At 50.2% G+C, this 15,701-nt stretch overlaps 1 protein-coding gene across 1 annotated transcript in view; it reads left to right on the plus strand.

Annotated features, from left to right (window-relative positions):
- The window catches only part of KCTD19 (potassium channel tetramerization domain containing 19), a 32,930-nt gene extending 17,453 nt beyond the window's left edge, over window positions 1–15,477 (plus strand). Inside the window, exons 3-16 of the mRNA XM_004371495.2 lie at window positions 1,627–1,777; window positions 2,571–2,762; window positions 3,998–4,129; window positions 6,049–6,259; window positions 7,726–7,886; window positions 9,257–9,360; window positions 10,232–10,374; window positions 10,578–10,661; window positions 10,942–11,056; window positions 11,453–12,071; window positions 13,404–13,595; window positions 13,743–13,897; window positions 14,232–14,333; window positions 15,224–15,477. Of these exons, the coding sequence (XP_004371552.1) occupies window positions 1,627–1,777; window positions 2,571–2,762; window positions 3,998–4,129; window positions 6,049–6,259; window positions 7,726–7,886; window positions 9,257–9,360; window positions 10,232–10,374; window positions 10,578–10,661; window positions 10,942–11,056; window positions 11,453–12,071; window positions 13,404–13,595; window positions 13,743–13,897; window positions 14,232–14,333; window positions 15,224–15,337 (2,475 nt within the window). The 3' untranslated portion in view covers window positions 15,338–15,477. The remainder of the gene's footprint in view (window positions 1–1,626; window positions 1,778–2,570; window positions 2,763–3,997; window positions 4,130–6,048; window positions 6,260–7,725; window positions 7,887–9,256; window positions 9,361–10,231; window positions 10,375–10,577; window positions 10,662–10,941; window positions 11,057–11,452; window positions 12,072–13,403; window positions 13,596–13,742; window positions 13,898–14,231; window positions 14,334–15,223) is intronic.
- Window positions 15,478–15,701: the final 224 nt, after the last annotated feature.

Raw genomic sequence — 15,701 nt, forward strand, 5'->3', positions numbered from 1 at the left:
AAAAAAAAAAAAACATTGCCATCAAGTCAATTCTGATTCATACGCTATAGCAGAGAGTAGAACTGCCCCATAGGGTTTCCAAAGAGCAGCTGGTGGATTCAAGCTGCTGACCTTTTGGTTAGCAGCCAAACACTTAACCACTGCACAACCAGGGCTCCTCTTCTAGAATAGGAACCAGAAAAAAATGGCTTGATGTTATGGTACTTTGCCCCTCAACAGAGCTTTTGAAGGGAGGACGTGTCCCCAAGTGAGGATGGCATGAAGAACTCCAACCCCCTCTGCCATGGGCTGCAGCCTGTCTAGTTGGGGTGCTCCATTCCAGCCTCAGTCCACCCTGGACACCTGCTTCTGCAAGCCTGAGACTTGGAGGCAAAAGACTGCTTGTGCAAGTCACAGACCCTCTGACCTCAACTGGCTCATCAGTAAAATGGGAGTGCAAACACTCACCACATCTATCTTACAGAGTTGTGTGAGGGTAAATGAGATAATTATGTAAACATGCTTTGAAAACTGTGCAACTGTGTGCCAATATAAGATACTTCTATTACATTCCCATTTCCCTACTTGGACCACTTTCCAGGATTAGGATGAACACAAACAATAAGCAGGTCACAACATAATAACAGGTCAAGAATGGTTTTTGAATTCTTGACAGGAAATGATAGCAGAAAACAAGTTTTTAATGATTAAATGTAAATTACTCTTCAGATGATGTAAGATAAATAACTATTACTCAACATAAAATTATAACCAAAAAAAAAAATTATTTAAGAAATCAGAAGACTATTAGTGGTGGAAATGTAAAATGGTACAACCACTGTGAAAAACAGTTTGGCAGTTCCTTAAAAAGTTAAGCATAGAATTACCATATGACCCAGCAATTCCACTCCAAGATCTATACTCAAAAGAATTGAAAGCAGGGACTCAGTACAGATACTTGCACATCAATGTTCATTGCAACATTATTCACAATAGCCAAAAGGATGGAAAAACCCCAAGAGTCCATCGACAGATGAATGAATAAATAAAATGTGGTATATCCATACAATGGAATATTATTCTTCCATAAAAATTAATGAAGTTCTGATACATGCTAGAACATGGATGAACCTTGAAAACATTATGCTAAGTGAAATAAATCAAGCACAAAAGGCCACATATTATATGATCCCATTTATATGAATATTTGACTAGGCAAAAGCGAAGAGACAGAAAGTAGTTAAGTAGTTAACATGGGTTGGGAATGGGAAGTTACTGCTTACTGCATAGAGCTTCTGCTTGGGGTGATGAAAAAGTTTTGGAAACAAATAGCAGTGATAGTTGCACAACATTAAGAGCTTGATTAATGCCCCTGGATTGTAAACGGTTAAAATGGCAAATTTTATGTTGTGTATATTTTACCACAATAAAAACAATCAGAAGAAAACTAGTCATTGGGATTTTGAGTATTGCCAGCATGTCATCTTACGGGCCTAATTTCTTACTTTTTTTGTGATTGACTCAATTTGTTTCAAGACACTTTACTAAAGTAAGTCACATACTATTTTTCCTGGTATTTCACCCAAGAACTACTAGATAGTTATTTGGCTTAGAATTTTTAAGGTAATAACCTTCTCTATCTAACAGACTCTAGATAATCTGAAGGAAGGAAAACACCATCTACGTGTGCGGCCTGCAGACATACCTGTTGCTGAGAGAGCATCTTTGAACTACTGGCGAACGTGGAAATGTATCAGCAAACCCTCAGAATTTCCTATAAAAAGCCCAGCCTTCACAGGTACAGCCAGGGATAAGCTGGCTCTTCCTGAATCTCATGCCAGCTTCCTCTCTCCTCGCCCTAACAGAATGGTTCTTGTCCAGAGAGCACCTTGATTTCTGGTGATTCCTGGATGATCCATCTACCTCTCTCCCATCTCCTTTGATCTTGTACCCTGCCATGAGCCCTCTCCACGGCTGCTTGCCCACTTAGACATCCTCTTCCACATTCGTTCCTCTGCATATTGACTTTGCGTGGGCAAGGCTAGGCTGCCGTCCACCCCCTCCTAGAAGTCAGATAATTCCACCATCCTTTCAAGTCACCTCTCACCACCAGACAAGGAATGTCCCCAAATGACCCCTGTCTGATAGGGCCTTGCAGCATAGATTAGCCTATCTGGGACACCAGAACAGGCATTCATGATTATTGATGGGTTTTGAGCTTCCAGTAGAGTCAAAAGCATCTATTTCATCTGCAGATCACAGTGGTTAGTTTGACAAATTAGAAAGAACTATATGGGTAATCAATATGAATTTAATGACTTTGGGTACATAAGCCAAAATGTCACAGTATGTCCCACTGTCCTTCACTGTAGAAAAAATAGATCTCCATGCTGCCCCACCCCCAGCCCCACCACACTCCTGCCAAACCTTATGGCTACATCTGAAAAGAGAGAGAAGGAGGTGCCTGGCAGGGACCGGCTCCTGCATGATCTCTCAGTTCCCTCTGGGGCCCCTGTGTTAGTGAGACCCTGCTAGACTCAGAGCCCTGACCTCCGGGAGGTGGTAATACTGGTCTTCACGTTCTCCTCCAGGCCTACATGATAAGGCGCCTTTGGGGCTCATGGACACACCACTGTTAGACACTGAAGAGGAAGTGCACTACTGCTTCCTGCCCCTCAACCTGGTAGCCAAGTATCCGAGCCTGGTAACTGAAGACAACCTGCTGTGGCTGGCTGAGACTGTGGCCCTGATTGAGTGCGAGTGCAGCGAGTTCCGCTTCATCGGTGATTGCTCTGTCCTGGGGGGGAAGGGACAGTGGGAAGATAGGGCCCACCTACGCCTTCCCATCCCCCATCTCCATCCCAGACCCCACAGAGGCCCAGTTTGGTGCTCAGGGCCTCAAGATCCTCCCTGGGCAGAGGTGGTGGAGGCATGCCAGAGCCTTCCAGGAGCCAAGCAGATGCCCAGCATGGCTCCCACTAGCCTCAGGGCTATCTTACCTCCCTGTTTAGTTTGGAATGACCTAGGAGTAAAGGCGCACTGGAAACTACCTGAGGTGGTGTCAGGGACCACAAGAGTTGGTGCAAAGGGCAGGGCCCTGAGCTGGGCTCCAAAGGCAACTTCTCTTCTGCAGTATGGATCCAAGTGGGCTTCAGGCCTCTGTTCCTCTTGCTATAAAATGAGGAAATAGGGCTGTTTCAAAGGATGGTCCCCACCTGCTCACACTTCCACTAAACTTAGAATAAAAGAGAAGGAGGGCTCTGAATGGTGGCAGTTTCCCCAGAATCACTGTACAATTTTCTCCCGGGAGCTAATGACCTAAGGAGGGATAAGATCTTGGACCCTGGACAGAAAGCAGCCTTCCTCCCCCCACTGACTGCCCTAGGAAGAGCCTTGTTGGGGATATGAACTAAGTGACCCCTGATTCTAAGACGCTGCTGCTGCCTAGATGCAGTCAACTCCCAAGTTGCGCTAGGGGCCCAAATGCCTGGAACACCAGCCATTCATGTTCATAGTCATCTAGAAAGTTGTCCATGATGTGCTTCTGAATCTCCAAGTTGATTCACACAGGACGTTAGCGTTGGCTCCATTCCTGCCTCCCACACTGCAATCCAGGCAGGGACAAACTGCAAGTGCCACCTGCCAGCCCAGGCTCAGCCAGTCCCCTCCTCTCTAAGCGGCAAGACAACTCCCTCTTTTGGAATGACCTGCTCTTGGGTGGTCAAGGCTCACAGGGTAAGTCTCAGAGCCAGTGTGCTCAGTCAGGAGGGCCTGGCTTGGAAGCCCCACGGGAGGCCACACCCATGGACTCAGACACAGGAAAACAAAGTAATTTGGGGTCTTTCACCTTGAAAACCGTAGACTCTAAAGCTAATCTAACCAGGTATGTTTAGAAATTGTTTCAGAACAAGGAGAGCCCAAGATAAGTTGCAGCATCAAAAACCTGGCAGAAGCCTAGATCTACAGTTAAATTAGAAATAACCTCTTTAACTCATTTTGTTTCCCTTTGCCTTTCAAGTGAACTTTCTCCGCTCACAGAAGATTTTACTACCAGATAATTTCTCCAACATAGATGTGTTAGAAGCGGAAGTGGAAATTCTGGAAATCCCTGAGCTCACTGAAGCCATAAGCTTGTACCGGATGAATATGGGTATGTCCCCCAGGGGAACCTTGACATTTTGAGGTAGTCTGGGCTTGAGATGGAAAAACCAAGAACAAACATGTCCCTTGCCACAACCACTTGGGGCTTTGAGTGGCAGTGAGAGAAGCTAGTGTTTTGGCTGAATTAGAATGCAGGAAGATGAATTTCAGCCTGGAACCCTTCATGCCCTATGTCTTCAGAGCCTCCCCACTGACAGTGAGTGGCTAGCAGCCCACTGGGGCTGTGAGGAGCCCAGCCCAGCCTGGAGCTGAAGGAGGCCGGCGTGGGCAGGAAACCAGGCAGAATCCCCAGAGGAGGGAGGCTGGGCCCAAGGGCAGGCTTCCCAGGGCAGAAGAGGTCTCCCTGCTTGTGGAGGAGAGCAACTGGGGGCTGGTAGTACCCACCTGTCCCTCCCATCCCTCCTCTTCCAGGCACTGCTGGAAGGCATGGGAATGCTTGGCAAATTCCCCACTAGTGCTTCAGTTATGCCACCCCACCCCCAAATTCCCTTGTCCCCACACCCCGAATCCCTGACTGTTGGGCCTCTGTTTCTGCCTGTTCCTGACACTTCCTGACCCCAGTCCAGTCTGAGCCTTCGTGCTCCCAGCCCTACCTCCTTCCAGCTTGCTCGTCCCCTCAAGTGTTTGGTTTGCCTCTCATCGTCCATTTCCCAACTCCTGTACATCCATGGAGCTGCTGTGCACGTGCAGGGAACTGGCTCTCTCAGTGTGCCCTCCTTCTGAGAATGCATAGGAAGGTCTCACACATATGAAGCCCAGCTGTACATCAGCAGACAGTTATCCCATGAGAGCAGGCAGAATGGAACCTTAGATAACATCCTTTTCCCGTCTCCGGGCTCAGCTTTCCCAGTCCTCTCCCTGGGAAATGGACCCCCCTATCCTATTTAGGGGGTGGCATTCTGCAGCAGGTCTGTCCTAGGGTCTTGCAATCTACTTAAGGGGGTGAGAGTTCAGACCCCTCCCCTAATGGTTTCTGTTCCTCAGAAAACATGGGTCATTGTGAGGCGGGTAGAGTAGTGCCTAATCCACAAGATAATGTGAAGATGAAATGGAACCACGTTTGTAGATGGGCTCTGCAAGCCATGCACCAATCCCCAAACACAGAGTGTGGTTTCACCTCTTATACAGCACCATAACTAAGGGCAACAGCTCTGGTAGCCTTGGAGATGGACAGAGCTGACCTCCAATCCCAGCTCTGCTCGTGCCTTTGCAGTCTGGGGAGAGATGCTTAATTAGCCTCTTTGGGCACAATTTCCTCATCCGTGAAATGAAGATAGCACTACCCACCTTGTTGGGTTGCTCTGAGGAATGGAATCCGTGAAAATCAGCAACTTGCCTGCTGCCCCATTGTCTCTGTGGGACAGGGTCCAATAGGCTGTGATACTGTGTTCTGTGGCACTGCCCACTGCAGGAGAACAAACTCCTGCCCCGCAATCCAGCAACCCAAATGCCAACCTGAAAGTCATACGGCATCCAATGTCTCTGGGGGAAGTCTGCCCAGGAGGGTCCATGATAGGGCCTAGGAGTTTAGGAAGGCCATAACACACAGTGGTTTTTGCACTGGGTTGCTGATCTTTACCCATGGACATTTAGAACAGAGCCTGGACATGAGGGAGATTCCTGCAGAGGTTGCAACCTGATAACTGCAATACTGAAATTTCTGAAACTTAGATTTTAGTGATATAGTAAATGAACCCCTCTGCCTCACCAACTCCCAAATAGTTTTGACCTCTAAGCAAAAATTATAGTGATTTTGAAAAATCCAGATTTGTGTTGTGCAAGGGAATAACTTCCCTCTAAGCCCCTTTAGTACAAATTCAAGGCAACAGTAGGAAGCAAGAACCAAAGCCTCCACTACAGCTATTGCCATGGGGGGTCTACGAGTCACCCCCTTTCTCCCTGGCATAGGTGGCTGTTCCCGGACCTCCTGCCCTCCCTTGAGCCCTGGGAAGGGGGGTCGCACAGCTGGCCTGGAGTCCGTGAAGCCCCTGTACGTGATGGCCCTCGGTCTGCTCGTCAAGTATCCAGACTCCGCGCTAGGACAGCTGCGTATTGAGAGCACGCTGGATGGAAGTAGACTGTACATCACGGGGAACGGGGTCCTCTTCCAGCACGTCAAGTAAGGCCCGCCTTAGAGAACAGCTTGGTCTCATCAGGCTGGCTGTGCATTTCCCTAGGGACCAACTCAGGCCTTTCCCATGAGCTAGAGGGAAATAGTGTCTTTGGGGGTAAACCCACTATTCTAGCCACTCCCCCACCACCACCATGGGGTTAGGACCTCAGAGGAGAGGACTGGTGCCCATGGAGTTGCCAGTGTCCTGCAGGTTCAAAGAACTATTCCATATTTCTGTTCTTCTCTGCAATCTATTTCCCTGGTTCTAGCCCTGCACTATGTCTGAGAGGCCCAGCCATGACCTCAGGGTGCTGGGTACCCCTCCCCAAGCTAGTAGGGCATGCAGATCCTCCTACACATTCAGGTGGGCTCCCTGAATGTACAGAGAGGCCAGAACCAGGGCCGGCTTCCTGAAGGAGGTGATTCCTGGCCCTTGCCTTGGGGGATGAGTGCTGAATGTTCCATTAGTGCAGGAGCATGGATCCTAATCCCCTTTTATGGTGGGGTGCAGAACAGTGGAGCAGCTCTCTTAGGGTCATAAAGCACATTGGTACCAGCATTAAAGGTAGAAGTGGATTTTTCTGAATCCCTGGGGTGAGGGTTCGCCACCTCAACCACTGTCTTGCCCCAAGGCTGTCAGTTTGGTAGTGTCCTGACCTCTCACACAGAGTTTGGGTAGCTCCAAATGTTTCTTCATCCTCTTCTGTCCAGGAAGTATCAAGAGGAAGACAAATGCACCCTGTTCTCTGCAAGGGACCATTCATCCCTCTTCTTCTGAGGGTCATTTGTTCCATTCTTGGTGGAGGTCCTGGTCTGAGGTCCCTTCCTGTGGTGGATTCGGCACAGAACTGGTGGGGGAGGCCTAGACACCCAGTGCAGCACAGGAATGCTGGGAAGGACAGTGCAAAGGGTTGCTCTCCTGGCCCTGGGCTGCAGGGCTGTGATGCAATGTGCCCCACAACACCTGTCTCTCACAGAGCTGTCCCCCCTAACTGATGTCGCGGAGGACAAATACAAGTGCCTTTGGAGGGAGAGTTCGAGGAGGGGGTTGATGTTTAGACCCCAGCCTCTTTCCTGGGCACACAGGGTGTTAGTAATCTCCCAGGACCATAGCAAGCTGCTCCATAGCATCTGAGATATCGGGCAGATAATTATGGGGGCAGAAAGGGAGTGGCTGGGCCCTCGCCTGGCTTCTGGAACCTGAGACAGGGTGTGGAGGCTTACAATCAGTCCGTTTAGGGGACTTTGCTGAAATAGGTCAAGCTCAGCTCCAGAAGAGTGAGCCTGTGTCCAGGCTTGCCCTCCTACAAGATATCACCAGACTTCCAGTTAAGTGAAGGGAATTATGTTAATGATGCCAAGTTTGAACCGGTGCCATGGCAAGACATCCTAGACATGCAAAGTTTCCAGGCTGGAGACTCTCTGGGGGTGTGGTGCTGAGGCTCTTGATGACAGGCCTTTCCTCTGGGCAGGAACTGGCTGGGGACTTGCCGACTGCCCCTGACTGAGACCATTTCTGAGGTGTATGAGCTCTGTGCCTTCCTGGACAAGAGGGACATCACCTACGAGCCAATGAAAGTGGCTCTGAAGACTCATCTGGAGCCAAGGACTCTGGCGCCCATGGATGTGCTCAGTAAATGGGGAAGCTTCTTGGTTTGAATTTAGTGTCAGGAGAAAGTTTAGGGGATTGAAGAGGAAAGATGAGGCTGGCCACAGCCAGGATCTATGGGTGTATGAAGGGGGAAAATCCAGACCAACATTTGTGGATTTTGCCTAAAGGGAGACTTTCATATTACATCCCGCTCCTTGCCCCTCAAGCCCACAAGTAGTCTCAAGCAGTACACACTGGGCCTGTGTGTGTAGTACCCAGTGTGGGGCACACAGGTCCCCAAACACAAGCCTGCTCTGGCCCGAGGAGCTGACATGCTGTACTCATTTGGTCCTCACAGCCATTCAGGGAGGAACGGTCCCAAAGTCCATTTAACAGATGCAGCAGAGGTTCAGTGAGGTAACTTGCTCAAATTACAGTTAGTCAGTGGTCAACTGGGTTTGAATCTGCATCCAAAGCCAATGCTGTTTTCACCAGCTGCCCATGACCTCTTATTAACAAACATCAGCTGCCTGTGACCCCTTATTAACAAAAAATTTTTAGGTCAAGTCCAAGCTGTATCATTATTATTATTACCTGACAGCAACATTCAACATTTATTGAGCACCTACAATATACAAGACAGGGGTAGACACTGGGGGTATAGAAATGAGCAACACAGGCCCAGTCCCTCTCCTCATGGAGCTCACAATCTAATTATATACTGTACCTCTTATCTCTTGGCTATATAATCTAGTTATATACCCTTCACTCATTACAAAGCTCACTAGAAACTGGTTCCCAAACATCAGAAAAAAGCTTAGAATATAGTCACTCTTAGGAAAAAAGCCATGGGTTCATCTTCCCAGAATAAAGCAGAATAGTGCCCCCATTCTCCAGACATGCTTAGAGGCCTGGTCTCTATTGAAGTAGTTATCTGACGAGAGCTAGCTCTGACATTTGCCAATCCAGAAGCATAAACATAGAGAGGACTCCTAGCTCCAGTCTGAGTGGCCACATGAAAAGTCACACACCCAGGGCACATGTAGCCAGAAACCAGAGGCAGTTGGCAATGTAGGTGAACAGGAACATCAACCCAGTTTTCTTAAGAGAGGTGGGTCAGGTGAACAGCAGTGCCCTTGGAGTTCAGATTTCAGAGGGCTCTCCCTCCCCACCCCAAGTCACCAGCTGACCTCCAAAGCTGCTATTCTAAACCCACCTCATCACCCAGGAAACCAAATGGTGAGCAGCAGGGATGGTTGGTGTCAGGGATTTCTGCTGCTTCTTGGAGTAGGCAACACAATATGACTGATGAAGATATCAAGTCTTAAGATGCTATACATTATTGACCAAAATGCCATACCTGACTTCCCCTGCTGGCCATGTGACCTGTTTCCTCTCCTTGGCGTCCATAGATGAGGAGCGGACAGCAGAAATCACTGTGTATTCTCCTCAGCAGATCGTCAAAGTTTACGTTGGAAGCCACTGGTACGCAACCACTCTGCAGACCCTGCTGAAGGTACTGCTGGTCCAGGCTGACCCTCCTTCCCCTTTGGCTTCCCCTACTGAGCTGCTTTGGAACCTGTCACCTGACCCTCACACAGCCTCCAGCACTTGCTTAGAACAAGGACATTCCCCCAGGTCCACTGCCCAAAGTACTTTTATCATGTGAGCAGAAATGGAATAAGCACCATGCTGGGAGGGCCCTTAAGAGTCTAGGTAGGCTATGGCCCCCAGACACCCTTCTAACTCAGAACTGAAGCCTCTCCCAAAGTTCACCTTTCAGCCAAAGATTAGGCAGGCCTATAAAACAAACAATAACACGTGAGGAATGTGCTTCTTAGATCAGTCAAGTATACCAGACCAAATGGGCAACACCTACCCAAAAACAAAGACAAGAACATGGTCAGGGACAGGAAAACTGGAGGAATGGAACCAGGGAACCCGAGGTAGAAAGGAAAAGGGGGAGAGTGCTGACACAACGTGGGGATTGCAACCAACGTCATGAAACAATTTGTGTATAAATTTTTGAATGAGAAACTAATTTGCTTTGTAAACTTTCACCTAAAGCACAATTTAAAAAAAAAAAAAGAGTCTGGGTAGAGAGGAGGCCAGTTCTGAGGGGCCTAGACCGAGCCAGGAGGTAGGGTGAGGTTCCAAGTGCCTGAAGAAGGTGGCCCAGGGATCGGCAAAACTTGAAGGAGAGGCGAGTGCTTCTCCCTGGATGCTCTGCTCCCCACTGTGGCTCCCTGCGGCAGATAAGACAGAGACAGAAAACTCACAGCCTCTCTGCTCTAGTATGGTGGGGAAAAGGACGCAAGAAAAGACTGACCCGCCCCTCACTAGAGAGCCAGGCTTTAGGTCTGAGTCTTGTGCCCAACCCCTTCCAGTATCCAGAACTGCTGTCCAACACTCAGAGAGTGTACTGGATCACCTATGGACAGACCCTGCTGATCCACGGCGATGGCCAGATGTTCCGACATGTCCTCAACTTCCTGAGACTTGGAAAACTGTTTTTACCATCTGAATTTAAGTAAGTGAAGCAAGAAAATCTTATGATGAAATCACTGAGGCTGATTCCATCCCTCTGCCACAAAAGGAAACCCGAGTTTGCTGCCTTCAGGGATGAAGTTATATTATTTCCAACATGTGAACTGTTGTTAAAGAAGGCAGCTCTAGGGGCTAATGCCCCCACCCACACTCCCACCCAGTCCAGCATCTCCTTGTCATTTGCAGGGAATGGCCCCTCTTCTGCCAGGAAGTGGAGGAATACCAGATTCCATCCCTCTCAGAAGCCCTTGCCCAATGTGAGGCATACAAGTAAGGGAACCGTTCAGGATACCGTGTTCTGGTGATATCTTTATGTTCCACTTTTATTTTGGGAATCCTGTTCTAAGTCCCACCTTCCAGTAAGGGCCTGATCTCCTTGGGGAGTGGGTGGAGCAGGCCCAGGATTGGCCAATAATTTAAGCAAAACCCTTCAAAAGCCGCTCTCCCCCCCGTCTCGTGTTAGTTCCCAGCCAAAGGGCAGACCTGACCAACAGGCCAGTGGGCTGGTGGGAGCTTCTGCTTACTAAGCAACCCCTCTGGGGTTCTGCAGGTCATGGATCCAGGAGAAAGAATCTGAAAATGAAGAAGCTTTTCCCATCAGGAGATTGCACGTGGTGACAGAAGGGCCAGGGTCAGTGGTGGAGTTCAGCAGAGATGCCAAAGAGGTAAGCCCCAGCCTTCTTTGGTTTGGTGTTGCCCTCAGAGAAACCACCACAGGACTGGGGGAGAGGGGGTGGGCCCAGCTACTGAGGGGCATGGAAAAATGAAAAAGCAGGGCTCCCGACATAGTAACTGGTTTCTGAATCTTAAAGTAGGCCCAAGGAAGTGTTGGCTGTTCATGGCCTGGGACACTGATACTATCTCCTGTTGGTGTGTGAGGCCCCTAGGCTGGCACCACCCCTGCTCAGACTGAACAAAGCTCAAACGGGTGAGCCATGTGGGGGGTGGGATTGCTCTGGATAAGCAAGCAAAGCCTTGAAGAGCCAGCTTGTTAGAATCTGGGCTAGGATTCAGTGTGGAAGTACAACATGCCCAGAGCTGCTGTGTCCTTCTCTCCCCAGACCACAAGCTGCATGCCTGTGGAGTTCCAAGACTGCAGTGACAGGACAACATGGAACAAGGCCAAGGGGACCCTGACCAGGTCCAGCCAGATGGAGGAGGCTGAGCAGCACACCCGGACCATCCAGGTGTCCCTGTGCCGAGCTACCAAGAGGGCGGGCAACCCCAGCACATATTCACACTGCCCTGGCCTCTGTGCCAACCCCAAACACTGGGAGGGCCACCCTGAGAGTCCCCCCAAGAAGAAGTGTGCCACAATCAACCTCACACAGAAATCTGAAACCAAAGACCCTCCTGTCACACCCATGCAAAAACTCATCTCCCTGGTGAGGGAGTGGGACATGGTCAATTGCAAGCAGTGGGAATTCCAGCCACAGATAGCCCCCCGGAGCAACTCGGAGGAGGAGGCTGCCCTGCAGGGAAGTGAGGCTGCTTCCCAGCCCAGCACCTCAGCTGCCTGGAAAACCCATTACACAGGCTCCAAGAAAGACCCCAGTCCACAGGGAGGGGCTGGAGCTGGAGCCAAAGACAAGGGACCAGAGCCAACCTTCAAGCCATACTTCCCCATAAAAAGAGCTGTCACCTTGAACAACTGGGGCAAGCAGAGGTCAAAGGAGAGAGGTGAGTCCTGTCCCATCCTTGACCTAAGTCTCATCTATAACAGAGAAGTCAAACTCCTTGGCAAAGACCACAGAGTGAGTTAGTGACAAAGTGAGAGCTCAACTTCCCCACTCATCGATGTCAGCTCTGTGCAGGCAGCACAGAGGTGACCGGCACACTGGCATGGTTTGAGAGGCCGAGACAATCACAAGGTGATGTGATGAGCACCAGGGATAGGAGGTACCTAGGAGGTGGTGGGGGCACAGAGGAGGGTGGGACTGGGGAGTCAGCAGGGAAAAAGAAGAAAAAGTACAGATATTCGTGGTACAGGTGGAGGCCAAGCTTCACGTGGAGAAGTAACGGGAGATAAACTAAAACATAAGTAGAGAAGGACAAGTCTTGTGGGCCACGTTCAGAATGTCACTTTGTCCTGATCCTGAGGGAAGGGGCAGCCACTGAAGGGTTTTAAACAAGATAGCAAGAGACATGGTCAGTGGGCATTCCAGAAGGCTTGCTCCAGGAGCAGAGGAAATGCAGCAGGAGGGGAAGCATTAGAAATTGCTGACTTCATTCCAGGTGAAACAGGCTAGGCAGTTGAGGGGAGGAGGAAGGGAGGGACTGGGCCAAGGAAGGGGCCAAGTTTCCAACTTGGGTGACAGCAAGGAGGTGGGGTGGACAAGAGTAGGAGTAGGACTTGGGGGAGAGGGCACAGTGAGTGTAAGGTGCTGTAGGACATCAAGTGGAGAAGCCCAGGAGGCAGGAGGGTCTGCAGAACCAGGGTGAAAAGAGAGGTGTGTACGTGTGGCAGGTAGGTGGGGAAGATGGCCCAGGAAAGTGTGCTGAAAACTGCCCAGATGGGCTGCTGTCTCTGACCCCTCTGAGTCCTCCCCACGATATTCTGTCGCCTTCCTTTTTGTTGGCTCAGGTCCTGCCTGGAGGGGCCTACATGGACCTGCTGCTGTGAGCCTCATGTTGGTCTATCAAGCATACTCTTCCAGAGTGGACATAGGTCAAGGTTCACCCAAAAAGTTCCTCTCCTTTTACAAAAAAGATTTCCAGTCCCCAGATGAGTTATTATCGGCCCCCTCTGATACCAATCTCAGTTCAGCACAAGACTTTGGACAGTTCTTGGAGCTCTGGAATTTGGGTTATGGCTTGCAATGATTTCAGGGCAGTGAAAAGAGGCTGGGACAGGCACCTGCCAGCCCAGAGTGCTACTTCCGAGAAGCTGGAGGCAACAGCAGCAGCTGGAAGGGTGGGGTGACTGATTCTAGGGGTCTGTCACCAGAGGCCCCCTCCCTACTTGGGCCAAAGTGGCTTAAGGGGAATCCCCTCCCCACGTTGTTTTCACAGAAAACCCTGCCCCTGAGCAGCCCCTGCCTGAGGCCAGTGAAGTGGACAGTGCTGGGATCATCCTCAAAGTGACCCACCCCCCCGTGGTGGGCAGCGATGGCTCCTGCATGTTCTTTGAGGAAAGCATCGTGTATACTACACAGATGGACCACCTCAGGCACATGCCGCCCACAGCCAGCGCCCAGCCCCGAGGTGAGGCTCCTGGCCATGCCTGGCCCTGCACTTCCCAGGACACTTCGGGGCAGGGCCTCCCTCAAGAGCCCCTCTTCCCCCACCAGGCTGTCCTGAGGCCCTAGCCATGGGCAGGTGTGGCCACAGCTGCTCTCCCTCCTTCCGCAGAGGTGACTTTCTTGAGTTTCTCTCTGTCCTGGGAAGAGATGTTTTATGCACAGAAATGTCACCGCTTCCTGACTGACATCATCCTGGATTCCATCAGACAAAAGGACCCCAAAGCCATCACGGCCAAGGTGGTGTCCCTGGCCAACCGGCTGTGGGTATGTGTGACAGGCCCCAGGCCCTGGGGCACCTTCTACCTTCTCCACTCTGTCCCTCTACACTAAGTGGTGCAAGACAAGAGGAAGCAAGCAAGGACAGGGTCGGGGAATTGGTCAGGGGAAGAAGAGTAGAAGGAAGGGCAGGGCAGGAAAGCAGGGCAACTACATCCAGAACGACCCTGGCCAAGGGGCAGATCTGGAGCATCAGTGCCCCCCTCCCGGGGCTCCTGCAGGCCCAGGCAAGCCCGTGCTCTGCATCCCACTCTGAGGGCCTGCAAGCACAGGTATATCAGGCAGCTGCCCCCAGGCCCATCTGACTGCAGGCTCTTTGCAGACCCTGCATATCAGCCCCAAGCAGTTTGTGGTGGACTTGCTGGCCATCTCCGGCTTCAAGGATGACCGGCACACCCAGGAACGCCTGTACAGCTGGGTGGAGGTGAGGACTACCTGTGCCCCACAGAGAATGGCAGCCCATGGAGGGTCCTGCCCAAGGACCAGGCCAGTGCACCCAGGAGGCTAGGCAGGCAGCCAGGCTGCTGGTCCTGGGGAGGGAGATATGATGGCTAAAATTAACCAGTCCAGACTGGTCAAAAATGAGTATTCTGGCCCCTGGGTTTTATAGTTTTCGTATAAAACAATACCAACTTTGCCTTCATCACTAACAACTCTGGCTGCACCTGGCGAAGCAGGTACTTTTGGGGTACAAAATCAGTGGATTGGGATTCAGACCTTTTCAACTGTAATATCAACTTCACCTTTTTAGCCATGATGTCACCATTTTTTATCATACATTCCTTTCCTATTTAAGCTTCTTTGATGCATTCTTTACAAAGAAAAGGAAAATGTTCAATAAGGACAAAGGAATAACCAAGTTATTTTGTCTTGGATTCCTTAAAATAAGTGTAGGGTTTGAAGTGACTAACATTGTAGATGAAAAAGGGTTTAGCTAATTCTCATGAAGTTGGCATCTCAATAATTAAATGAATTAGAACACTTTTCACCATAACTACACTAGTACTCAATTACGATTAGGTCTCTGGCTTGTCTATTGATTGTAAAGGTAAAGGTCAGCATCGACAGCTGGAAAGTGGAAAACCAGAGACAGAAAACAAACATTTTGGACCCTTGGGTCATTCTGATCAGGACCCTGGTAGCCATTTCTAGCCCCAGGCCTGTGAGATGCCTTTGGGAAGAAATGAGCCTGCAAATATCAAAGGTCCCAACAACTGGCTTGTCCCACCCCCGCCCCATGGGAGGAACCCTGCCCACCCAGACCTAGGAGACAAATGGCCAGAAGTCAGGGGTAAGACAGGTTTTTCCTTCCAGCTCACACTGCCTTTCGCCAGGAAATATGGCCGCTGTGTGGACCTGCTCATCCAGAGGGGCCTGTCTCGGTCTGTCTCCTACTCGATCCTGGGCAAGTACTTACAAGAGGGCTAGGGTGCCCAGAGATGTTGCCCCACAGACCACCACTGGCCAAGGCTCATTTTAACTGAGAATGCCCCCAGAAAGCATGTGCCCAGCCGAGGGTGTTTGTTAGTCTACTTTTTATTGTAAACAAATAAAAGAGTAAACCACAAGTCAAAGCCTGGACTCCCTTTCCAAAACACCAAAGACCAAACAACCAGTGACATAATTTCTGCCAACAACTCTAGTTGAAAGCTATTCAAAAGGCATTGAGTCAAAATAACCAAACTGACTCAGGAAAGAAGGGGCTGGGCCTGGGGAGCCAGGGCAGGCAAGGGTAAGGGCCCAATAGGGGTGGGCTTAAGGCCAGGGCCTGGGAGGCAGCTGCTGGGAACCC

This window comes from Trichechus manatus, unplaced genomic scaffold (assembly GCF_000243295.1).
Source record: "Trichechus manatus latirostris isolate Lorelei unplaced genomic scaffold, TriManLat1.0 scaffold00014, whole genome shotgun sequence".
Classification (NCBI taxonomy): Eukaryota; Metazoa; Chordata; class Mammalia; order Sirenia; family Trichechidae; genus Trichechus; species Trichechus manatus.